Source organism: Erithacus rubecula (genome assembly GCF_903797595.1).
Source record: "Erithacus rubecula genome assembly, chromosome: 4".
NCBI lineage: Eukaryota > Metazoa > Chordata > Aves > Passeriformes > Muscicapidae > Erithacus > Erithacus rubecula.
In genome coordinates, this window is record NC_136686.1 from 57598330 (window position 1) to 57624241 (window position 25912).

At 37.5% G+C, this 25912-nt stretch overlaps 1 protein-coding gene across 2 annotated transcripts in view; it reads left to right on the forward strand.

Moving 5' to 3' along the window:
- Positions 1 to 25912, forward strand: part of RSBN1L (round spermatid basic protein 1 like) — a 44016-nt gene that overhangs the window by 14787 nt on the left and 3317 nt on the right. Inside the window, exons 3-7 of one of the 2 annotated variants that reach the window (XM_079303140.1) lie at positions 7970 to 8230; positions 8549 to 8613; positions 21062 to 21199; positions 21377 to 21519; positions 23126 to 23293. In XM_079303140.1, the coding sequence (XP_079159266.1) occupies positions 7970 to 8230; positions 8549 to 8613; positions 21062 to 21199; positions 21377 to 21519; positions 23126 to 23293 (775 nt within the window). Of the gene's footprint in view, positions 1 to 7969; positions 8614 to 21061; positions 21200 to 21376; positions 21520 to 23125; positions 23294 to 25912 lie in introns of both variants that reach the window. The other variant, XM_079303139.1, reaches the window with a different exon arrangement.

A 25912-nucleotide genomic window follows, 5' to 3' on the forward strand; every position in this document is an offset into this window, starting at 1 on the left:
TGTAAAATACTGCTCTGACCATGTGTTTGTGACTGATTTTGGTTGAGGGGGTGGAGGTAACAGCATATGTGACTTCAGACAGACAGAACTGGCTGTCCAAGGTCAAAGGTGATGAGTTACAGAAGAGGTCAGAACTGAGAGACTGATGCCTTTTGAGGGAGAGCTGGTGCATAAGCCTAATTTTGGTGCTCTAGGGTGAATGTGGAAGTTTATTTATACTTGGAGGTTCTAGGTTGTGAGCTATTCATCTGCTTAAACTTGGATTGGTGTTCTGTTGAAAGCAGTGATAAACTTGCCCATGTTGGAGAAGGGTGATTCTTAAAAAGGGCTTTTCTGCTGTGCTTGAGACTGCTAAAGGAAATGAGACTTTCAGAGAGCCTGATGGCTTTTCTTATGAGCTTAGAACTAAAAGGTCTTTTTGTCATCCTTTTGCTCTTAAAAGATATGTTCTTTGTAGATAAGGCTATAGAATTGCCTCTGTTTCTCTCTGCTGTGTGGGAGGAAGAGGTCAGTTCTCAGACAAAAGCTGCTTGGAATGTGCATATTGTTAAAAATTCAGAAACTCTTAAGTGATTTAAACTTACTTTTAAGAAAAATCTGCACTGTAAATAGTTACTGTCTAGAAATGGAGCATTTAATGCAAAATATTTCCACCAATGTGATATGACCAAGTTACTGGAGGTCCTGCAAAAAAGATGATGATTAATAGGCTTATTTGTAAACAGTCCCATTTGTGTTTTACATTTTAGAAAAAAAGTCAGTCTTGTTTTTCTGATTATTTATATCTGAGCAACTGCTAAAATTGCAGTAGGAGAAATTCTTAGTATGTGTTTCTGCAATATTAGATTCAGGAAAGTGAAAATGAATATTTTATTTGCTAGTATTATCATACGTAAATACAAATTGTTTTCTAAAGCTTTTTAAAAATTATTCTTCTGGAAGAAATTGCATTTAATTGCACAGTTTTATGAACCTTTTAAATTTTTATAGATGGGTTTTTTACATGAGTAATTAAAAAATTAGTCTATTGAACATGAGATGCAAGTCTGTGCATCTTTAGGTAAAATGTTCAAGTGTTTGTATGCAATGCACTTTAGATGAGGGAATGTGTAAGACTGAGATAAGACTGCAGGGTACACAATCCACCACACTGATTTGTCTGATACTGAGTTTGCTTCACAGTCCTTATGCACCAAGTTACAAACTTTTGCTTACAAAATATCTGAGTAGAGGATAAAATATGGATGTCAGATGGGATGGAGCAAGTGGCAACTGGAGGAGAGCTGTGCTGGAAAGCTTTCTGGTGGAGCTGGGGATCTGGAGCTTGAAGCAAAGACTTCTGGTACATCAGAATGAAAATATTGTATTTTGGTGACTGGGCTCTCTTAAAGTAAGGAAGTGAGAACTGATTTTAATTACTGGCTGCTGTTAAAAATGTTTATGCCTTCCTGCTACTAGCTGCCATCTAGAAAGCTGTGGGAAACGAAGTGTTTAGTGTTACTAATTTTTGGCTTTTATTTTGAAATGTCTAAAGTCTGTCCCCCTCTAATAATTTTGGCTGTGACCTCAAAGTTGAGAAACAACTGCTCTGGTTGAAACTATTGAATAAAGTATTAAACTTCATGGTCTCTGCTAACTTAAAATTTCAGATCAAATGATCAAGCACAAGGTGTCTGTAATCAGAGATCAGGCTATCTAGCATCAGTTTTAATTGCAAGTATGTTTCATCTTGTAATAACAGATCATTGGCTTATTTGCATAAAATTTGAACAGTTTTGAGTATCAGTCCTTAGTAGTTTGTCCCATGCCACCAACAGTGACAGGAATATTACAGCACCACAAAGAATAAGGTGTGCTGAGTTGCCATGAAAGATCTGCCATTCCTACAAATGTCTGTGAGGATTATTTTTCTATTTATGGTGCATAATGCTTGGTGCCTAGAAGATGGCTGAAAGTTAGCATTAGTTCTGATACTGCTGATTATGTGCATGCATGAACAGAATGAACATAACTTCCATTCTTCCGATTTCTTTCATGATACAGTGCAAATTTTGGAACTCTACCCTTGTGCAGATACTGCTAAGCCAAATAAGAGCAGAAGCTGTTCTTAGGTGTTTTTATAGTCCAGTAAAGTGTGAGCTCAGTGTACATTTTAACAATAGATCAAAGGGGAAAGTTCCTGTAAATACAGATGCTGAAGGTTTTTCCATCCACCCCCTGTCCCTGTTATTTCTCATTCTTGGGATCCTAGGGCAGTGAGCCACATTAAATGTTTTCAATACAACTTGTATTGAAAATTTGTTAACTTCTATCTCATGTTTCCAAACCATGTAGTGAAAAAAGCTTTTTGTTTATAGGTTCAGTACCTATTGTGTCTGAATGGATCTCGGGACACAGAGGCAAAGATGCTATGTAGTTCAAAATGTGTGAAATCAGATTCCAAGAGTCATATGTATGTACACTCCTGTTTTGTATGTGCTGGTGAAGACTCTGAAACACCTGTCTTGAAAGTTTTGGGTTGACAGTGTGTGTCTCAGCAGTAAGAGGTGAATCCAGTTAGCTTGCATCAAGTACTGCACTGCTATTCCCAAATCTGATCTAAAACAAAGTAGTTTGGATATCTCGGTCTTGTATTGGGATCTTTATTTAAACATTTGGATTGTTTGTTTTTATCAAATTCTGTATGTCTGCTCTGGAGCAACTTGATTATTGCCCTGGAGAGATGTGGAAAGCTGCTCTTCTTTTTTGATGTCCATTAGTGAAGTGTCAAAGCAGTGTTACTGATTTTGGAAGAAGCAGCACACTTTAAAGTACTTTGATATATGCAGCAGAGGAGTGACTTAATGAGTGTGTTTCTGCTCCTCTCTACAGCTAATGTTAAAAAAAAAAAAAAAGAAGAAAGTATTTATTGGGCATTGCTGATAGCAGTTCCAGGATTCCAGCAAGCTAACTCCTTTTGCTCTTAAGCATTTGCAGCTTCTGAGCAGCTTTAAACATCTACTGGAGTGTGGATCTTTGAAATTCATCAGAGCAAAAGCCTTAGGCTAGAAATGAGCTTCCTTCTCTGTGTCACATTCTATTCAAGCTTTTCTGAGAAATACTATTTACTTCTAGAAATCAGTTCCTCATTTTATGTTGGTATTCTTCAGGAGAACTGTCTGTACAGCTGAACATAAATATTCCAAAATTGCATGTATGCAGGTGTCAAAGCAGTATGGCGAGCAAGTGCCACCCACATTCGTTGTAAGAGGATAGATGGAGGGAATTGTAGTCTGATCCATATTACAATTAAATGAACTAAAATATTACCTTGAAAAGGTAAACCTTTATGACTTGTAAACTTTTATAACTTATAGACTTAATAAAAGTTTTATAGCTTCTTTGTTAAATTTAAAAGTTCAGGTGTTCAAGTTATAAAATTTTCTATTAAGGTTTGCTAGGAAATTGATCCTGTCTCACAAATGCACTGTTGGGTGAGGTGGTGGGACTTCTTTTAACACCTGAAAATTCAGTTTTGTTCAGTGCTGAGGTGGATGGAGGTGTGGAGGACAGGGTAGCTAAGCAGATCAGGTGGTTTGCTGCACCAAGGAGAGGGGTGGATGCTGATACCCCTTGTGTCCTGTTCCAGTGGTCTGTGTGCTTTAGTTCCTGTCTCACAGTGCTGTGAGCCAGTTCTCTGACGGAGCAGCAGTGAATAGTTTTGTGCTGAGCCATTAAGTTACTGGGCCATTGGTGAGCATCAGTCAGCAGCAGCAGTGGTGCAGAGCTGTGTGCTGGGAGTAGTGACAGAGGAGGGTGGGGGGTTGGATCATCTGGCAGTGAGCTCATACATTGCTCAGCTGCATCATATCCATTTGAAGGCTGAACTAACAGTTAAGAATGTCACATTTTTTCAGTCTTTCCGTATAGAGTTTGATTTTAAAATGTTTTTTTTCTTTGCAGTGTGATGTATGAAGTATCTATAAAAATAATTTTCAGTATGTATGTCATTTGGTGCTACTGGGGAAATTGAGTTTTTGACAGAACTTGTGTTGTGTATGCAGTACCAAAGCTCACGTGAATTTTAAAAAAGCTCAAAACAACTAAGCAGTTTTTGAAGTTGTGTTACCTAATTCCTCCTTGAAGTGGTTTTACAGAGCTAAGTTTTACTCTTGTTGGTGTGCAACTTTCTTCCAAGTCTTTAATTCTAGTGATGTTTTGAAAAAAAAAAAGCCAATTTGGAATCCTTTTTATCTTCTGATGGGTGTTTTAAGGCTTTTCCCCACTTCAGTGGCATCTGTAGCTCAGACCTTGAAGATGGGATTCATGTTTTGCCTCCCTAGGATAGATACTTAACATTTTTCTCTTTCAATTCAGAGGGTCCTGCTGCCTTCCATCATTGATCTTCTGGTCTTTTTTCTTGTACAGCCTTTTGTTTTTTCAGTGTTTGTTTCTGTCTTGGTTTCCAAGTGTTTCAGAATTAAAACTGATCTCAGTTCCATCCTTCTTATATATAGACATCCAAAAAAACTCTGTGGAAGGGAGTTGCACAAAAAAGCAAGGGATTGTGGGCAAATATTTATTTTGTTCCAAATTGAGTGCATCATTTTTGCAACTTGATGTGATTGGAGAAAGTGTGCAATGATGAATTGTAATACTTGATATATATGTAGATGGCATAACCCTTTTATCTTGTGTTCATAAGTAAAAGCAGTCTATATTAAAATCAATGTATTTAAAGCTGAGCATGAAATTTCTTTTATATACCTGAAAAAGAATTATTTTTATCCTCTGGTTAAAAACTTTTATCTCTTCTGGAGGTTTTGTAGAGATGGTGTGAAAACAGAGGGAATGATAAATGTTCTTCACTTAATTTTAGTGTAAATCCTTCTAAGCTTTTAAGTGCTTCCATAGATGTATACCAAATTAAATAAAAAGTACTTCTACAACTGGTTTTGGAGACAAACCTTTTTGGATATGTTCACGTGAACTTTGCATAAATTGAGACTGATTTACATTCCTTATGTGTTGTTTCTGTCTTAAAGACACCATGGCTGTCATGACCATGGCTGTGCTCTTTTGAGAGCTGCTCACTGATGATCAGAAGAAATGAACTGTTTCAGTTGGAAGAGGCCTGCAGTGGTCATCCAGTTCAACTGCCTGACCACTTTAGGGCTGACCAAGAGTTAAATCATGTTGTTAAGGGCATTGCCCAATTGCCTCTTGAACACTGCCTCGAGGCATTGATCACCTCTCTGAGGAAGCCCGTTTGGTTGCTTAATTGTGGGAAGTTTTTGTTTGTTTGGTTAGTTTTTTAAAATTTTATTCCATAGCAGCATGACATTAAGTGATGGATTAAAGAAACATATTACAGGAGCAGTTGAATGAAATTGATTGTTAGTAAAACTCAGAAGATCGAATCAGAAGGAATGGGACAGATTGCAAGATCCTTCTTGTAGTTTGAATGGCAGTCAGTAGCTTCTGTTGTTTTGTACAGATACAGATTCTATTATATAAGTACTTTACATCTCAGCTAGTAATGATGAAATGTAATTTAATAGCTGGATGTTCAGTGAGAGCATGCTGCTGATCTTCAGTTGTCTTAGGATTTTCTTTGGTGTTTGCAAACATGCTCAGGTAGGAGAGAGAAATTTCGCTCTTACCACAGCAAATAGCTTCTTGCTTTGATGCTTATTACCATTTATATTACTCTGATTGAACCCCAGTAAATAAAAATTTCCATCCTTTCCCTGCCATGCATGATGTCCCAGATCTGAGTGAGTAATTTCAACAAAAATCTGAGTTCCATTTGAAAACAAGTGAAGTAGGTTGGCAGGTAACTCCTGCTTCCCCCTGAATCACCTTGCTCCAGCATTTGATGCTGTAATTGCATAATTTGTATATTCAAATTAATATGATATCTGGAGAATGCTTGGCTTCTTTGTGATATCCATCAGTATAGCCAAAATATTTCATATTTAGAGTGAAACCATTTTAAAATGCTAAGTTAAAGCATTTTTAAGAGTTTGCAGTACCTGTGTACTCATGGATGCTTTAGATTATGTATTTTTGTATTCAGGAGGAGGTCTGAGTCTGTATTGTGAGATTAGTATTGAGATTTCAAAGCCTGCAGTAGGTACCTTCCCACTGTCATAAACCATTGCTTTGTTTTTATTTCCCGCTGCCTGGTGCTGGTGCCATAGTGACACCATTGCCATCCCCCAGAATGTAGCAGCAGGTAATTTTTTGACCCTGCCATCCTGAATGAACTATTTTCAGGATTCCTTTAAGGTTGAGGTACTTTGTTGTTATCTGTGGCTGCTCCTCCTGGTCTTCTCATGCCCACTAGACTTAAAGACTCTGGTGACAGAAAGAGGATATTAACAAAGAAGTGGTGAATGTTGCCTCTACCAGATGAAGCAGTCCTGTTGCAGAGGTTTGATGCTGGATTTACATTAAATTTAGCCTAAGAAAGGACAGACTTCCATGAAGATACTCTGCCTTTTGGCAGTTGAACTTAGCTAAAAGTGAAATTGTGTTCAGAGAGTGTGCTGAGTTAAATCTGATTCTCAGTGAAGGGGAGCTTTTGTAGTTATTAACTGTGTGGATTAGGTTAAGAAATCCTGGAATCTGTTTCCTTGTTTGGGCTAAGTAAGAAATGTGACCTCAGGGCACTTCTCCTTCCCCTCTCTGTGAGAAAATAGAAGCCAGAGAGAACTAAATCTGCCTCCACTTGAGGAAACCTAGAAGTATTTAGCTGCTGTCACAAACCTCAGGAGACTCAGACCCAAGTGTCTTAATTGCTTGTTCTCTGTTACCTCCACTAGATTATCTGCATCTTCCATGTCCAACCTCTTAATCAATCAGCATATGTTATTCCATGCATCAACAGTTGAGATCTCACTTTGGTGTATTTTTTAAAGGACTCTTGTAAGTTTCTTCGGTGGAGGAGCCAAGCTGAAAATAGTTTGCTGCAGCATAGTAGTAGAGACTCACTAACTTAACTCTTGCAGAATTTGTATTACTTAGTCTTGCAATGAAATACAAAGTTTTTAAACTTCAACACTTATGTGTTTGAACATGCTGGTCTTGATTTGGTGGTGTGAATATAATTTTGTGCTGAAACATACCCACTAACTTCATTTTACTATGTGCTAAATCATTTTGACTGCTTGATCTTAGGGCAGTGAGTGCTAGAAGTTTTTTTTGGCTACCACTTCTATTACTTGCAAAAAAACCCTACCACTTGCTTGTTTAAAACAAGTGAGAACATTTACCTTGGGAATCACTTGAATGTGTTATCCCCAAATGAGTAATTTCTGCATTTTTGGACATTTAGCACAGTTTGTTTACACTTCAGCTTGTATATTATGTGAACTTGAAGCTAGTTTCTATTTTGTGAGCATTTTCTTTAATATGTCTTTTGTTTTGATTTTATTTATGTTATAATATGTATGGGATCAGTTTTTAGATGTTCCCACATGTACCTCTTCAATATAGTTTTATCTAGTTGTGAAAGAATGACCATGTGAAGAAGCCCATCAGACAATGTCAGTTCTGGCAGTGGCATCTCGTGGGCAGCTTGCTGCTGTGGGTTCTTATCCATGGATGGTTTGTGAGCTGCTTGTTTGGCAGTGTTGGACAGCTGTGCAGTGATGGCTCTGGACTTTATAGGGCAGTAACTGCTAATGACCAGCTAAAGGGAAAAAAAAAAAATACCTGCAAAGTTTTTCATCTTGAAAGCAGCCTTGGGAAACTTAGGTTATTGCCATGCCTTTCCCTTGTTGTTTCAGCTTATTTATCAGTTGCAGTGTAACCACAGCAATTGTCTCTTACCCTCCTCGGGTTTGGTAACATATGCATTGTGACCCTTGCTTTTGGTCTCTGGTCTTTGTGTAAGGGTTTTGGAGACTTTGAATCCCACTCTTTACATATGTATTTTGTATAAAAACATCTTTAAGAGATTTTTTCTATTTTAAACTTTCAACAGGTGGGAAGGAGAAACCAAAAACCAATGCAGAAGAGCTACAGATTAAAAAAGTTAAGAAGAAAAAGAAAAAGAAACATAAAGAGAATGAGAAGAGGAAGCGTCCAAAAATGTACAGCAAATCCATTCAGACCATCTGCTCAGGACTGGTTTCTGATATTGAGGATCAGGAAGCCAAAGGCATCATAGATGATCATCTTAAGGATTTCAATGGGAAAAATATGGATCCCAAGAAGGACTGTGAGTCCAAGATACCAGAGAACAGTGAGTTTCCATTTGTCTCGTTAAAGGAGCCACGGGTTCAAAATAAACTCAAAAGGTTGGACACATTGGAGTTCAAACAGCTGATTCATATTGAGCACCAGCCTAACGGAGGTGCATCAGTTATCCATGCCTACAGTAATGAACTCTCCCACTTGTCTCCTGTGGAGATGGAGAGATTTGCAGAAGAGTTTGTGGGTCTGGTTTTTAGTGAAAATGAAAACTGTGCAGCTTACTATGTAATGGGTATTGTTCATGGGGCAGCTACTTATTTACCTGACTTTTTAGACTACTTTTCGTTTAATTTTCCCAATTCACCAGTGAAAATGGAGATTTTGGGAAAGAAAGATATAGAGACAACGACTATGTCAAATTTTCATGCTCAGGTAAGAGGTTATGCATTTTACTTTCTAAAGTCATATAATGGTTTCAAACAACTGTGAATGGGGTTTTTTTGTTTGTTTGGTTTTGGTTTTTTTTTTTTTTTGAGTAGTTCCTATTAGCTCTGCTTTGTGGATGACACAGAACACTAGAAACAAGGGATTTCTTTAATAAGTCGATTCTACATTATTGAAGTTGAGAAGACATAAAATTATTAACTGAGGCATCAAAATGGATTTTTGGTGGGAGGGCAAGTGTTTGCATGCTTGTGTGTGTAGGTTTCTTTGGATTTGTTTTTGTAGCTGAAGGTTTACCAGTAGTTTTGGAGGGTTAAAATGGTCTAGCTGTGGCTTTCTGGATGTCTGAACAATAGTTTTTCTGTATGAACTTTGTCATAAACTGAAATGCATTAATATGTTATACATGAACACCCGCATAGGGCACAGTTAAATTGGCTGCATTTTAGTTTGGATTTTCTGAGTCCATCCTTAAAGAAGAGCTTAATGTGGCTACTGATTTGGTCCTTAGGCCTTTGCATTTCTCCTCACTTGGCTGGATTCTCTGGAAAGCTCTTAGGTTAAATGGTAGAATGACTAGCAGCTTTTGAATATATTTTAATTTAAATTTTTTTTGAGAGAAATGACTGTATACTCTCTTAACAACAGCTGCTGATTAAACATCACCAATGCTGTTTATTAACTTACTCTAGAAAATACAGTTCTCTTGCACAGAAATGATTTATAGCACTGGTTTTCAGGGAAAAAAAGCATCTTTGATTTTTTACCTTGGTGTTATTGCAAAAAGCCCCTGCAGTGAGTATGAAAAAAATTATGCAGAAACTCAATCCTGTTTTTAATATATCAGCTTTATCTCACAATTGCCCTTTCAACTCCCATATTTGTGAACTTAGATATTGTATGGATCAGCTTTAAATTACTTTAGTCTTTGCTTTTGAGGCAATTAGAGTTCAAGTGAGGGTTACACTGTCATCTTTTTCATGAGAAGTATGCCTTTTTTCCCTTTGGCTGCATAAGCATTTGCATAGAATACTTGCTTGTAGTGACAAATTTCAGTGTGTGTTATCCATGAGGATATGCAGAGGTAAAATGTTGCTGCAAGAGAACATTTGCAGTGCTGGCTGAGAAAATATCTATTGCCATGGAATATGAATATTCTGTGAACTACAGTTTCTGTTTTTCTTAAGTATGTAAACTGAATCATCAATAATAAAAAAATCACAGAACATATGATGGACATCTCTCTCTAGAGCTGCTCTATCTTTGGCCATTTTATACAAGAAAAGTTGGACCTGACCTTATAAGTATGTTCCTTAAATGCAGCTGGTTGTCTTGGGTAGCATTAACACAGGCTTAGCTATGTGCTAGTACCTGCCCTAAAGAAATAGTTAAGAAAATACAAAATTTTATTGTTGTGAATTATAATAGAATTGTTATACTAAAAGGATAGTTTAAATTGGTAATTGTAATACAATGGTAACATCAACATCTGTAGTTAAACCAGTCCTGTGTTTGTCGGGGTTAAAATCATAATTCTCCATTTTTGTGTAAGTGGAGGAGGAGCAGAGAGAGGCTGTGATAGATGAAAGAAGCCAAACTGTATTATTACAGCATTCAACTATGGTCTAAACTATGTTTTACTTGGCTGGAGGTTTAGTTCTGGTATATTCTTTTCCTTTGTGATCCCTCTTTTTTTTTTTTTTTTTCCTTAGTTTTCATGGCATTTTATCACTTCTCAGTTTGGTTGTTTGACAGAAAATGCTTGGCTTTTTGTATTTTTGCTATCTAAGGGGTATATGGTGTATAAATAACGTGTACAGGCAAACATTACACTTCATCTTCTGTGCAGTATTCCTGTTTCCTAGAATATTTGTCAGTATCTTGGTTGCCTAGATATTGATTCTATTTTTCATTATGATTTTCTTATTTCTGTTTTACTTTGGCTGTTTATTTTGGGTTTTTTTCCATGTGATCTGCTACAGTTAAAATGCTTTGTTAGCTTTGTATTCTCCTTTTTTACTTGTTACATTTTGTGCAGCTTGAGAACATTATCCTGTCTCACTAAGTTCTTTGTGAATTTTTTAAATGGATTATAATATCTTGTTGTAGTATATTTCGATGAACTTTTTAGTGTATTTAGTTGTCTGTTCCTGCGTTGCCCAAGCTTTGTGCTGTGGTGTACCTTGTCCTGAGCAGTCTGAGCAATGCCTAGAGGCTGTTACAGCCTCAGTTGAGGAAGGATTTGTTTTCATAGGTCCAAGTAGGAAGTTGATTTTATCAAGGTTGCTTTGAGTATGTGTCTTGGACTTGATCAGCTTTAAGAAACTTGGGTATTCCTTTGCTAATTTTAACTAAAACACTGAAATGAAGCTCATTTTGGTACAAGAGGTTCTTTGGTGGTTTCTCAGAGCTCATGTAGCATATGTAATTAATCTGACAAATGTAAGTATTAAAAAAGATCCAAAAAAGTATTATAAAAAGAAGAATGAAGGCTGAGCTAAGCCTGAATTTAAAGTATTATAGAGTGTTTTATCAATTTTTGTTTTTCAAGTTGATTCTTTTGTTACTACTCAATCTTCCACCTCCTGTTTTGTGACAGATGTGGGTTTGGGATGTTTTTGATTTTAAGTAATGCATGTTTCTAAGTCATCAAGTTCTGTGACAAGAGGCAGATTGCACAGTAAATTCTCTTGCTGAGGTCAAGTTTACCTGGAAGGTCTGCATCTCTCAAGTAACTTAGTTTATACAATTTTAGAGTTGAAAATGAACTCCTTTCAGCTTGCTTCCCAATACACCTTTGTCAAATAAAGTAATGTAATTTTATTTGTTAGGAGATAAGGGACACAGATTTGTGAGAATATATACAGCAGGTGCAGGAGAGAAGTTTGCAACTGGTTCTTTCTAATGAGAATTAGCTTTTTGCAGGGAGAGGAACTGGAGAGTTTTTCATCATCCAGCTTTGGGTCTATGCCTGAGTACTCCTTAAAATTTTTTGCGTTAGTGAAACAGCTCTTTCTGAACTGACTGCAAGGCTTGGTCAGTTTCTGTAACTGGGCAAAAGGAAATTAGTCTGGATATCCTTGTAGCCAGTGAGTCTGTCCTTCAGGTGGTGAAAAACTCTTGTAGCTCCTTCTTCCCTGGGCTCTGTATTTGTGTAGATGGCAACAGCTGCATCCGGTAGCCATGAGTCTTGTCATTCTTGGCTCTTATGAGAATTTTAAAGAACGTAAATAATCAGCTTTTGCCACCTACTTGCAGCTTACATCACTTAAGCTTTTCAGTGCTGTTGAGACAAATGTTAATATCTTGAGCTTGTTGTTTTTTCCCTCCTGCTGGGCAAGTGTAAGTTTTTATTGCTGTGGAGAAACCCCAAAGCTCACAGCTGATGTTTAACAGGAACAATGCTTAGTGTGTTGATTTTACTGTCTTGCATCAGAGACAACTTTAGTACAGATGAAATAAAATGCTGTACAGTACCAAACAATTCCTCTGCTGCAAAACAAGATGGACTGTTTTAAAGCTGTATTTGACAAGTCCTTGTATGATGTGTTTGCAGGAGATCTCAAGGTGGTTCCACTCTTTCCAAAGAAATCTGTTGTAAAATTTTTCTTTTTTTTTTTGTTCTTTGAACCTCTTATCTTTTTATTCTGGTTTTTAGTGGATAAGGCAAACAATTTATCTTTTTCATTCAATTTTCTCTATATTTGAAGATTGCTTAGAAGCTCCTTTTTTCCCCTCTCCCTAGATCAAGTAATTTGAGTTCTTTCATTCTGTGATTACATGTTGTACCCTTATTAATCTTAGTGCTCTTCTCTTATGTTCAATTTGGTCATCCATTTTTCTTCTTAGTATACAATACTAAAAATTGACATTGTCTGCTTAGTGTATCGGTGTCAAAGACTGTGAGAAGATTGCTGCAGCTGTCTTGCAAATTATTGCTCTTATATCTATTTCTTCCTTTTTTCAGAGCAGTTTGTGATCTGCGGTGGCAGCTGCTCCTGCTAATTATGTCGCTCCCCTTTTCAGGTTTATGCAGTTCATTAAATACATATGTGAGTGTTGTTCTTGCTTTTGTTTAAACTGAATTATATCCTTTGCATTCAGATTCCCTCTTCAGTTTCAAGATCATATTAATTTTGATCCTTTCCTGTAATGGACTTGCAGTGCTGTGATACCCATGGGTTTTATGAGGACACATTGCCTTCGAAGAAAGGATCCTTGCTGCCTGCCTTAAATTTAGATAGTACTATGAGCACAGACAAAACTGTTCTTACTGTATTTCTGTAGCAGTTTTTAGAATAAAATGGAAATGTCAAATCTCAAGATGCCTGGTGGTGCTCTGGAAAAGTCTATCCAGTCATAGTAACAAAGGTTAATTTGACTTGATTGTTTCCATTCTTTTAAACATGACCATGTTTATTAGTTCTTGCTATCTTATTTTCTAGGTAGTTGATAGTTGTATCCAGCTAAGTGGTTTTTTTGCATTGGAGGTAGGCTACATAGTTTTTAGTTCCTCTGTCTTCTTGACACCTATTTGTTTAAGATGGTGCATTACTGTCTTCCAGATTTTAAGAACTTGTTTTGTGATTTTGAGTTAGAATCATGGAATGGTTTGTGTTGGAAGGGACCCCAAAAAACATTTAGTTCCAATCCCCTGCCATGGGTAGGGACAGGCCACCTTCCACTAGACCAGGTTGGTCAGAGCTCCATCCAGCCTGGCCTTGAACACTTCCAGGGATGGGCCATCCAAAGCTTTGCTAGGCAGCCTGTTCCAGTGCTTCACCACCCTCACAGCAAAGAAATTCCTTGTAATGGCTAAACTTGCCCTCTTCCAATTTGAAGCCATTCCACCTTGTTCTGTCACTACATGCCCTTGTGCACTGTCCCTGTCCAGTTCTCTTGTAGTCCCCTTTGGGTACTTTAAGGTTGCTCTAAGGTCTCCCTTTCTTCCTCAGGCTGAACAACTCCAATCTGACTGTGAAGAGTCTGTCTACATAGGAGAGGTGCTTCAGCCCTCTCATCATCCTCATGGCCTTCCTCTGGACTTGCTCCAATAGACTGATGCTCTTCCTGTGCTAGGACCTCAGAGCTGGGTCAGCACTGCAGGTGGGCTCTCAGCAGAGCAGAGGGGCACAGTCCCCTCCCTCCCCTGCTGCCCACACTGCTGGGATGGCAGCCCAGGGTATGTTTGGCTTTCTGGGTTTCAAGTGCACTTGGCTGGGTCATGTCCAGCCTCTCATCCAGCAGCACCTACCAGCTGCTCTCAGTTGATTCTCCATGCTGTATTTGTGCTTGAGATTGCCCCAGTCCGCATGCAGGACCTTACACTTGGCCTTGTTGAACTTCATGAGGTTCACAGGGCCCACCTTTCAAGCCTCTGGATGACATCCCTTCTTTCCATTGTGTCAACTGCACCACACAGCTTGCAGTTCTCATTGATGCATTAAAGCTTTATCTTGTTTTACCTTACTGCCTTTAGCTGTAGGTATGAGAGGATGCACATCATTCACCCTGCTCACTTTAGAAAAAATCACTCTAGCTATAGCAATTAGACAAATGGCCAGAGCCAATCTGGCAACTGCTGCTGCTGCAAGAAAATGTCCTCATTCTTTCTTCCCTCCCAGTTGCATGTTCTTGTGCCAAGATGGGCTTCTTGAACTGGTGAGTTCAGTTTATTTTGTTAATCTGCTCTTGAGGGATTGGTTTTATGACAGAGTTAGCAAGTTATATTGTTTAAATGTGTCAGAGGTGGCTCAAGGATGCCTATGGGTCTACACAATCAGCCCCATTCTATAACAAGCAATTGCACCTTCAGAGAAATAATTTTTGTTGCTTTTTTCCCCAGTTTGGAAAAAAATCATGTTGCCATGTTAGCTGTGATATGGACACTGAATAGTCAAATATTAATAAGTATTTTAGAGGAAGAACTGTGATAGTTCATGTTTGTGGTGTGACTTTGTGAGGGGTTACCCTCAGTTTTTCAGGTTCTGCACGCAGAGCTTTTAATTCCCCTTCTCTTTTAGCCTCTTTTTAATATTCTTCCTGCTGTCCTTGTTTAGCTCTTTTCCATTTCTTCTGCAGAGATGTTTTTGCTGTTTAGTTCTTTTTCTAATTTGTGAAATCCTGCTTTAAATCATTAGTTCCTTTAGTATTTGAGGGGAATTACTGAAAATCTTTTTAAAAGAAAATCTCAAATAGTAGGTTAGTGCTTGATTTCCTTATCATTAAGGATTTGTGCATCTACATATTGTGTTATTTTCCTATGTTCTAGAAATAATTCTTTTATATTGGACTTATGTCTTTTCAGTTGTTTTTCAGTAGAACTTTGTTTTCAATAGAATTTGCTTTTTGTTTTTAAGCTGTTCAGATGTTTGGTTAGTTATTAAAAAAGTGTAACATTTTTAGCAACTTCTTGCTGTTACAAGTCCTCCAAAATTAAGTCTTCCTATGTTTGTTTTTTTTTTTCCTTCTGGATGATGAAAAGTTGAATTTTATCTCTCAAAGCAAATGTATTGCCCCATTGTCTTTTTTTTAATCTGAAGGAGATTGATTCTTTAAAAAATTCTGCTTAAAATCTTTAAAAAGATTCTTTATCTAAAAAGGCCAAAAAAACCCATTGATTTTTTTTTTTTTTTTTTTTTTTTTAAGAAGCTGATCTGCAGGACTATGTGTAAGAGACGTTTTGATCGATGATGGCAACATATTGTCTTGAAGCACAAGAAGTTTTCACTTATTGAATACCATTGAACAAAGAATGAGTTCACTGGGAATGTCATTTTAAATCTGCAACCTGCTCATTTGCTTTCCACTTAGAACACAGTTACCTTTCTAGATTTCTTCTTGATAGTTAGATCCAATAAATATTAGGTGACAGTCTTGTGTTACTCTTTTTAGTCACATATGTTGCATTGACAAAACCCAAAGCTAAATAAACCCCTGGAGGTTTGTACTGGCAGCTCAGACAGGATCTGAGACTGACCTTGTCATGGATCTAGCTACATTGCTTTTGCCACATTATTTTCCATGAAGGTATCCAATTGATTCTATCCTCAATTTTTTATTCATTTAAAAAAATTCTTTGTCAACTGCTTCACTGTTGTTGCGTTGCTGGAATTTAGAGTAAAAGTGAAGTAATTTTGTTTTTAAGAACCTATCCATGTTGTTACTTGAGGATTTCACATGCAAGATGAAACATGTCAGGTCATAAATGAAGTACAGTGGTAAAAGGACACTGGTGAAACTACTAATGGATTAAAAATCTTGGGATTGCATTTTCAGAAATCTCCAATTGGGAAAAACTATTTGTTGAAATCAGGTTTTTAATGACAATTGAGTAATTCCTGAACTGTCAAAACACACCATTCTGATACTAAAACCCTGACCTAAAAAAGGGAAAATAGGTGAAGGAGGGAGTGCAAAGTACAGATGGTTTAATAGTAAAAAGAAACCAAACAGATTAAGGAGTAAAATCAGAGCAATTTTGATGAATATTTGTTCAGCTCCCATTTGGAACTGGAAATATAAGGAAGCATTTAAGGATTTGAATGAAGTTGGCAAGGAACAGAAAACCTCTTGGAACTTTATTGAAATGTACCAAATTAGGAGGGATGGTAATGGCCTCTTCATGGCTGTAGCACTTGAGATTAACACAGACTCTGAAATTAGATGTTTTCTATTCTGAGATACCAATGTGTAAGTGCATTGCTTGTGCACTTGGGTAGCAAAACCCTCTGTTCCCTCAGTGTCCTTGAGTATTTTTAGATAGTGTAACGTTTTTGGGATTTTTTTGTTAGCCTTTGGTGGGACTTCATGGGTTTCTTGAAATTATATTGAGTTCAGTTGGTGGATAATTTTGTTTGTTTGTTGTTGGTAATTTTTTTCTCTGAGGTCTGTTTTTCCAGACTTTCTTGGTTTTAAAGGTGAAAAATTAAAGTAGATTTAAACCTTTAAATTCTAGCAGGAAAATTAAAGTGTTTCAATCAAGGAAAAAAAACTCGTCCACATAAGCCCCACAACAGCCCACATCCTACTATATTAAAAATAGGAATTCAGTTGTTATTTGCCCCAGTTTTCATTTTTTAAATTCTCCTTTTGAAATCCATGATTTTTCTGGATTGTTTGTCCACTTTGTGATTTATTCAAACACACAATCTTTAATGTGTAGTGCCTAAAATGATTCCGTTTGTAGGATGATGATGCTCAAATATATTTTTGGTGTGTGCATATATATATATAATGTATATGTATGTATGTATTTTTGCATTTAGTCTTCAAATTCCTGTCAGACACCAAGACATGTCTGTCAAAACATTTGCTATTGCATTAAAAAAATCAGTTGAGGCCATGCGAGTCACAGCAGCAGATAATTCTCAAGTTTTACTAATTGTGGATTCAGTGGATTACTGTCACAATTTTCCATTACTGTGATGCAAGGGAATGACACAGTCTCCCTTTGTGTTTCTGGGTGACATGCTTCAAATGTAAGCTACATGAGAAGAAAACTTACTATGTTATATTTATTATTTTATATGTTTCTGTCTTTCACCTGTCCAAGGTATTACACTGCATGTACTTGGTGATTTGTGTGTATTCATTCCTGACTACATGCTAGAAGGAGCAGCACGTCCTTGATTTCTGCTTTTATTATGGTTTTAAATTGTTCCAGTTTTGAGAGTCTGTAAGATTCTAAAAACCTAATCACACTTGTAAGCTGTGAAATTACAGCTGTTTGGATCATTTGATACAAGATATATGTAATACTTCATATATGTAGTACTTCATTAGTGGTCAGTGTAAAATTCAATATAGAATTTGATAAGTACTGGTTTTAATATGTCAATATTGTTTTTGTGAGTTTAGAAATACTTAGAGGAATCTATTTATCTTCCTATGAACAAACCAGCCAAATGATACTGACAGTTAAAAGAAGGGAAAATGTTGCTGTTATATAATATACCATAGGTTGTATTTATTTGGTTGTTGTCTTTATTAGGATTAATTTTATGTTTGTCCATGGTCAGATATCAATGGGAAGTTTTGGTGTTTTCACACTATTACTTAGTAGCAGTCTAAATTGGGAGTGAGTGAAAATTAGCTTCTCACTAGGAATGACCTCACCTTTTTATACATGCTTGTCTAAATGTAATCTAAGGTAATGCAGTTCAAGCATTAACCTCTCCTCTAAGACTAGATTTTAGGATGCTATAACCCAGTTCATGGAAGAGATGAGATAGGAGTTTCTTTTTACTTGCCCACAGCTTCATCTTTCAAACTCTCTTGTTCTTTTTGGCCAGGAATTAGTATTTTTGGCCTATGTCTTTACCTTTTTTATTATTTTCTAAAATAGAGAGATTTTTTAGGTAATTCCTGGATTAAATGCAGATCAGTTCCCTAGGCTTGCTCCTTGCTTATCTTCAGAGGACCTAATGCTATCAGGAAAGAAGGGTAAAGTGAGAGAACATCTTCCCCTTTGATTGCCAATATGGATTTATTTCCTGTTTATACTGGGTCTGGATGGGTTAATTTTCTTTGTGGACTGTGTTTTGGGTTGGTGAGTAAACCTGCTGGTAACACACTGGTGTTTTGGCTGTTGCTGAGCATCACTGGCAGAGTGTCAAGGCTTCCAAGATGCTCCCCCAGTGAATAGGCTGGGGTGGGCAAGAAGCTGGGAGGGGACATGGTTGAGACAGCTGCTCCCATTGACTGCAAGGATATTTTGTGCTGTGTAACCTCATGCTGAGCAAAAAAACTGAAGAGACTGATGGGTTGGCTGGCAGGTGCCTGTTGCTTGGCACTGCTGGGCACCAGTCTGCTTGTGGGAGTTGGTGAGTGGTGGAAAGCACCATTTAGTGGTTTTTCTTTTTCAGTTTCCACTTTGCTGAATAAACCATATTTATCTGGACCCATACATTTCCTTTTCCTGTTCTCTCCCATGTCTCACCACTGTGGGAGGTGAGTCAGCAGGGGGTGTGAGATCAGTATCTACTGCTGGGGGTTAAGCCACTACCAGGTTCATAGTCACTCAGACATTTAATTCTGTATTTGCAATGATGTGATTCTGAATATGATCCCAGAAGAAACCACTTATCATTTGTAACTTTGACATTATTTAAGCATTCATGTTCATATTTCTTCTCCTAAACTGGATCTTGAGAAGCAATTGTATGATCTTGTGGTCAAGGGGAGGGTGGCTGACCAGGAGACCTAAGGGTGAAAGGGTTTGGACAAACAATGGTTGAGAAAGTTGTGTTCCATTTTCCAGTTTTAACTTTCAATAGCATGATCTTTTTTTGGAAACACATGAAATTTTTTTTAATTGATCCTTTTTAATGCAAGCATTACGCTGCAGCTAAATAATTTGATGACTTTTTGTTTCATTACCAACACCTAGTGGTATATAAGCCAAATGGGTGGGTTGATCCAGCTGGAAGTTTCACAGCTTTGCCAAGCTTTAAGTTAGTATTTTTGGGAGAATTTTTAGAGTTTTCACTTGGAGTAGTTTCACAACCAGTTTATCTCATTCTGTATTAATCATAAAATGATTTAGGATAAAAAGACCTTTAAGACCTTTTTAAGAGTCCAGCTGTTAACCCACTCTTACCAAATCCATCAGTAAATCATGTCCTTAAATTCCACAGCTACATGTCTTTTAAATACCTCCAGGGATGGTGACACAACATTTCCCTGGGCAGCTTCTTCCAGTGCTTAAGAACCTTTTTGGTGAATAAATTTTTTTACTATCCAATCTATAACTTCCTTGGCACAACTTCAGCCCATTTTCTTTTGTCTTACCACTTGTTACTTGGGAGAGTGGTAGTAGGCAGCATAAGGAAGCATGGAAAAAGGCAGAAAAATTGTGCACTTTAATCAGGGATGTAACAGCATCTCAATATCCTGGACTGGAGTGGTGGAATACTAAGCTGCTTACATCAGTGGAAGAAACATCCTTTTGCATGTTAGGCTTTTTGATCAAGTGTCACAGATTTGTGGGTGTCTGCAGCTCCAGAAGATGGTTTTAGGGTTCTTCCTTGCTCATTGTGTAGTTGTACAAGCTCCTGATGCTTTGTGCCAGTGCAGATGTAGCTGAGGACTGAACTGATGCAGATTCAGCAGAAATGTATGTTTTGTGATATTTTACCACAAAATCACCATCTGTCTCTGCAAAAAGAACCCTGCAGGAATGTATGACTAAGGATTTGAGGAATAGGGGAGTATTACTGGACTGTTCTTTTCAGTGTATCTGATGGGTTGTTGTAGCATTAGCTAAGATATTTTGTAAAATCCTACTTTTAGCTGTAAATCCGTTTGCTGGGAGGAATGAGAGATGACTGGGGTGATTGGAAGAACTTGGTTCTGCATTTCTGGAAAGATCTGCTTCCGTTAGTTGAGTTTCTCAGAAGGGCAGAGTGTTCCATGTTGTATTTTCAGGAACTGCTGTTAATTCTCCTCTGCATTGCCATAACTACTCTTTGGTGCTCTATTTTGGTGAGCTAAGCAGTATTTCATTAACTGTTTTCCTTGTACTTTTTTTACTTTTCTTACTTGGGATACAGAATGCCTAGAGGTGTCATACAGGAGGCTTACTTGATGTGTGCAGTAATCCATCTGCTCTTTCCTCTGTTCTGATCTCTTTGTATTTCATCTCAATGCCACTGTGTCTTTCAGCCTGTAAAATAGGAAACCAGAAGCTTAAAGTAGACATGATCTTCAATCTCATGGCTGAATATTTTGGTGATCTAACACAACAGATCAAATTGTTGAAAAAAACACTTAAAACAATATGTGTTTCTGTTCAAATTTCACAGTAGAAGATTTCTCATGAGAGGTGAATGTTACAGCCATGAAAGTCTGAAGGGAGCACAAGGTGTGCTAGCACAGCAAAAATGAAGGAGTGATGATCATTGTCTCACTTTTTGTCCAAACTCTTTATGAGCCTCAGGTTTACTGTTGTAATTTGCTTCAGTTAATGTGCTCACAGAGAGGCAGTACTGGAGAGGATGAATAGCAGAGAATGTTAAAATTACTTGTAACTCAGAGTTCTGCCTATTGCAAGAAAAAAGGTAGAAATTCAGCCAGACTTGAGTAATCCAGGTAAGAGTCCTTATTGACTAGTTACTGAACATAACATTCATTGATGTATTTTCAGAGTTACTGGTTTGGAATATTACCTTCTTGAAAGGCAATAAGTGGTTACTCCAGTTTACCTTCAGGTGGTAAAATAAAATACAAATTGTCATGGTTGTTTAATAAGATCTTCTGTCTTTGAGTTTATAGTAATTGACTTCATAATAATCTTAAATACACTGGAGCCTGATGGACTAAAGAAAGTCTTTATCTTAGAAAACATAAGCCTAGCAGTTATGAGTGCTCATTGAATGTAGATTTTGCACAGTAGAGGACTCAGTATTTAACTTCTGTTGTCATATTCTACTTGTAGGTAAAAAGAACATACTCTCATGGTACGTATAGAGCTGGCCCAATGAGACAGATCAGCCTGGTTGGAGCAGTTGATGAGGAAGTGGGGGATTACTTCCCTGAATTCCTTGATATGTTGGAAGAATCACCCTTCTTAAAAGTAAGGACAGAAGGGAATGGGCTGGGAGAAGGGGTGCAACATGCTGTGTAGTGCTTGCTATAATAAAGTGAGAGTGTGTGGTACTTGTTTAGATAATTGAGTGTTCTAATAAAGGCTGCTTTTAACAAGTTTTTTAAAGTAACTCACTTGAAAATTGTGGCTTGTGTTTCCCATTAGTGTACACTGCCATGGGGAACACTGTCTAGTTTAAAATTAGAGAGTCGTAAAGACAGTGATGATGGTCCCATTATGTGGGTACGTCCAGGAGAACAGATGATCCCTGTGGCTGACATGCCAAAGTCACCTTTCAAAAGGAAGAGGTAAGTGGAATTATTTTACTTGGTAAATGTCTGGTTAGTATTTTTTCTTTACAAATCCATTTTATCCCAAATCTTTTACTATTTGATATTATATATTAACACAAATTACTGTAAATCTTCATCTCCAAACCCACTTTTTTGTTGTTTTATGTAAGAATCTGGAATTTCTTGGTTTAATTTTTACTGCCTAACCAAATGAGGTGCTAGTCCTTTTTGGATCTTTAGTAGAAATTTAAGGTGAAAACTTCAAGAAGATGTGTACACACATGCAATTACTGATATATGCTGTGAGACTGCAATTGATACCCCTGTTGTTACAAGTGAGTGGATGTGTTATGACCTCTGGGTATAAGGATTTTTCTCTCACCTGGAAGGTAGCAACTCCAACATTAAATGAAATCTTTAAGCTTTGCTGTGGTATTGGGTGTAAGAACCAGCTGATGTGTAGGGACAGGCTCTGCAGAACTTGAATATTGTATGTCATAAGGAATTGTCATGGGAGTTCTTTTCAAAATGTGAGCACAGAAATGGAGCATACAAGAAGTGGGAGCAGGGGCAGGTGCCACAGGAGTATAGAGACACTGCCCAACCATGAAAGGGTAAAGACAAAGTCTTTAGTAAAGACAAAGACAAATACAAAAAGTAAAGTAAAGACAAAGACAATCTGGAGTTGAATTTTGCAAGGGATGTGAAGGGCAGCAGGGACTTCCACAGATATGTGGGCAGTAGAAGAAAGAGTAGGAAAATGAAGGCATTAGCTGAATGGGGCAAAGGGACTGGGGACAAAGGACACAGAAAAGGCTGAGACAGGGCAAAGAAGCACTTGTCTTTTCTAGTGGGATTTACTTTTAGGAATATTCTGTTTTGGAGACAGTAAGAGTGTCTGGAGCAAGGGCTACTTGCCTTCAGTGGAGGAAAATCAGGTTAAGAAACTTGATAGACATGCAGATTAGACAGACACAAGCCTTTGGGACCTGCTGGGATGGGTCACATCCCACAAGTGCAGTGGGAGCTGGCCAGTATCATTGCAAGGCCATTGTCTTTGAAAGGTTATGGCAATTGGCAAAGGTTCCTGAGGACTGGAGGGAAAGCCAATGCCACTCCAGTTGTTTAGAAGGGTATGAAGCAGAACCTGGGGAACTGCAGGCCAGTCAGTCTGGCCTTCATCCTGACAAAGTTGCCATTTCAAGCATGGCCAGCACAGCAGATTGAGGGACAGGGGTCTTCCCCTCTACTCATCACTGGAGAGACACATCTGCAGCATCATGCCCAGTTCTGGGCTCAGCAGGCTAAAACAGACCTGGCCATACTGGAGTATGTCTGGTGACCTGGGAGAGCTAGGATTTACTCTTATACTGAGAAGGGAATGCTCAGTGAGATTGTAAGTGTTCAGGCACTTCATGGAAGGTTGTAAAAAGATCTTATTTCAGCAGTCTCCAGTGATATAGAGACAATGAACACAAACTGAATTCCAAGAAAATCCATTCAATACAAGGAAAAAAAAAAAGTTTATTTTTTTGCATAGATGAGCAGTCCTGTTGGCTATGATGGAAATTATATAATCCAGAGAAATTTCTATATCAGTGTTACTGTTTTTCTTATGCAGAACTACCAATGAAATAAAAAACTTGCAGTACCTACCTCGAACCAGTGAGCCCCGTGAAATGCTGTTTGAAGACCGGACCCGCGCCCACGCGGATCACATAGGACAAGGTTTTGAGAGACAGACCACTGCTGCTGTGGGAGTGCTGAAGGCTGTGCACTGTGGGGAGTGGTAGGTGTTGATTGGCTTCACCTAGGTGTCTGAAAAATGTTTGCCTGAATTGCCATTTATAATTGGGAGTGTAGAATAGGTTAATCCAGGATTAAAGATTCAATGAAGACTTCATAGGTCCTGGCTGAGCATTAGTTGTTTGTCTGCCCTCTTTTGATTGCATGTGGCTTTGCTGTGTGATTGAAACCAGAAAGGTACCTTGCACTGACAGTTCAATAGCTATAATTGAGTTGCTGTTACTGAGGTCATGTTCAGTGTAAAAGCACCTCACACTTCATTTTGCTTAAAGTGGTGCATAGAGACTGAGCTGTTACTGTGACAGAGGTGCACGTGGAGACCTTCTGGCAGTTCTTTGTGTTGTCTGGAGATGAGCAGAGTTATTATGCTTCTACTTTCTAAGTTGTGGCTGTTAGTACCTTGGTTTATTTATGGAAGCTCACCTAGGAAGAATCCTGTTGGAACCTGTGTGATATTTTTTGGTGTTCCTGTGTGAGATTCAGGAACTGAAATGGGCCTCATTTGAAACTTGTTTACATGTTAGCCAAATAAAAATATGGGCTTCCTGGTCCAGATCAAAGAGGCATTTTTCAACTCTTCAGACCGTGGAGAATGACCTTAGTTTTGGAGGTTAGCTTTGCATACATAAACACTATAAATATGTTTTTCTCTTTATGTCTGTCTGGAAGTTAGAAGCAGCAATTCCATTTGGATAAAATGATGTAAATTTGTGGTACAATGCATTAATTCATTGACACAGAAAGTAGAAGAATTGTCATTGGGGAAGAGCTGGATTGTTCAGATGATAATGTGTTTGTCTCTTGGGCTCTGAGGTTTTATGTTTCCTTCCTCTTCAAGTCAATGACAGTGGGAGCCTTCAATTTATGATGGTGCTGTGGTGAATTAAGACTGAGCAGTAGTAGCAGGGCAAGAGCTGAGATAACTGTAGATCTGAATATTTTAAATTGCACTTTACACATTTGAGAGAGGGAGGAAGCGGAGGAAGTAAAGAAGCCAAACAAAACAGCATTCCTGAACTTGGATGTTTGTGGAGATTCAGAAGTTGAATTGATAGTAATTTAAATGTCTGGAAACTTCCCATTCTTGTCCTGTAGCTTTTTAGCATACTTGAAAGTCCTTCAGTTTGGGAAATAAAAAAGTAATATCAGCATTTCATTTCAGTGTAAAGCCTGAAAATGTATCTTAATTCAGAATAAAATATTTGAGATCTGATGTATGGAGAGGAATAAAATATACAACATAAGCAACATAATAAAGTTATGTATTTCAGGCTTGATTTGGCCTAAATTATAATTCCTGCTTTCCCCTTCTGCTTTTGTGTAATTTTGAACAGCCACTTCAATGTACTTACATGATGAGAACTACTCAGGGCTTATGATAATGAGGCATCATTGATTAATGTAGCACATTAAAATTATTTCAGGTATTAGTTTTGCCATAATTTGCAATCTGTGGGTGGATTTATTTTAAAGGAAACAACATGAATGGAAGTTTTGAAAAATCTAGTTTTATTTTTTGTTCAGTTTTGTTTTGTTTCTTTTTTTAATCTGTTTGAGTAGTTGAACAGGCCTGAAAAATTGGAGATATTCTGGGGTGATTAAGGCACTATGACAGTAAAAATGCACACATTCTAGTGGTGAGATAATCTATATAGAAATAATGCTTTCTGTGAGGAGAAAATAAAACAATTCCTGGGCTGCCAGAACTAAATCCATAAAAATGAATTTAGTGTGCAAACAAAGCTTTATAAATTGCTGTAGATTTAAAGAAAGTAGGATTTATTTCCTAGTTGATAGGGATGAATGTTAATGCTAGGTGGGATAGTCTTTCAGAACAGACAGGAACAGAACTGTTGAAATGCAAAAAGCAGGTTGTGGTGTGAGAAGACAGACATGGAAACTTAACATAGTGAAAAACGAAACTAAAGATTTTGAGGAAGAAAAAAAATGTGTCCTTTCCCAAGCATGACAGGATCTTGATTTGAGATATTTTGTAAAATTACTGTATTATGATCTTTTTATTGCTTTGAGTATTTACTATTTACAGAAGAACTCTGACTGTTGCTAGCAAATATTTTAAGGATTGAAATCTGACAAATGCAGGTATGATTGTGCTGATTACTTAATGCCATTTCCACAGGTGATACCAAGTGAGCTTTAGAATTTATCAAGTTGCTAGTGAAATTTTAAATAATGGAAATTTATAAGATTTTTATATGAGAAATTTGAGTGGGTTTTTACAGGGACAGCAAAAGGCACTTCATAGCATTGTTGTTAGCAAAATAAAACTTGTGCTTCAGCAAGCAGCTCTCAGGTTTGTGTTCTAGAGACTGAAGTTGTGCTTCTCTCTATTCCTATGATCATAGGAATTTGTTATATATCACCAGTCTTTATGCATTAGGCCAGAAATATTAATGGTAAAACCTCTAGTTTTGAATATTTTGAGAAATTGCAGCAAAATGAATCCAGTTTTTTTAAAGAATGAGATGAAGGGGAAAAAGTACTGCCAAAGCCAGTTCTAGCAATTCTGTAGTAGAGGCTTAAATGGCTTTTTCTGTAGTTATCTTATACTTTGTTTTCATTTAATGTCTTTTTGGACATT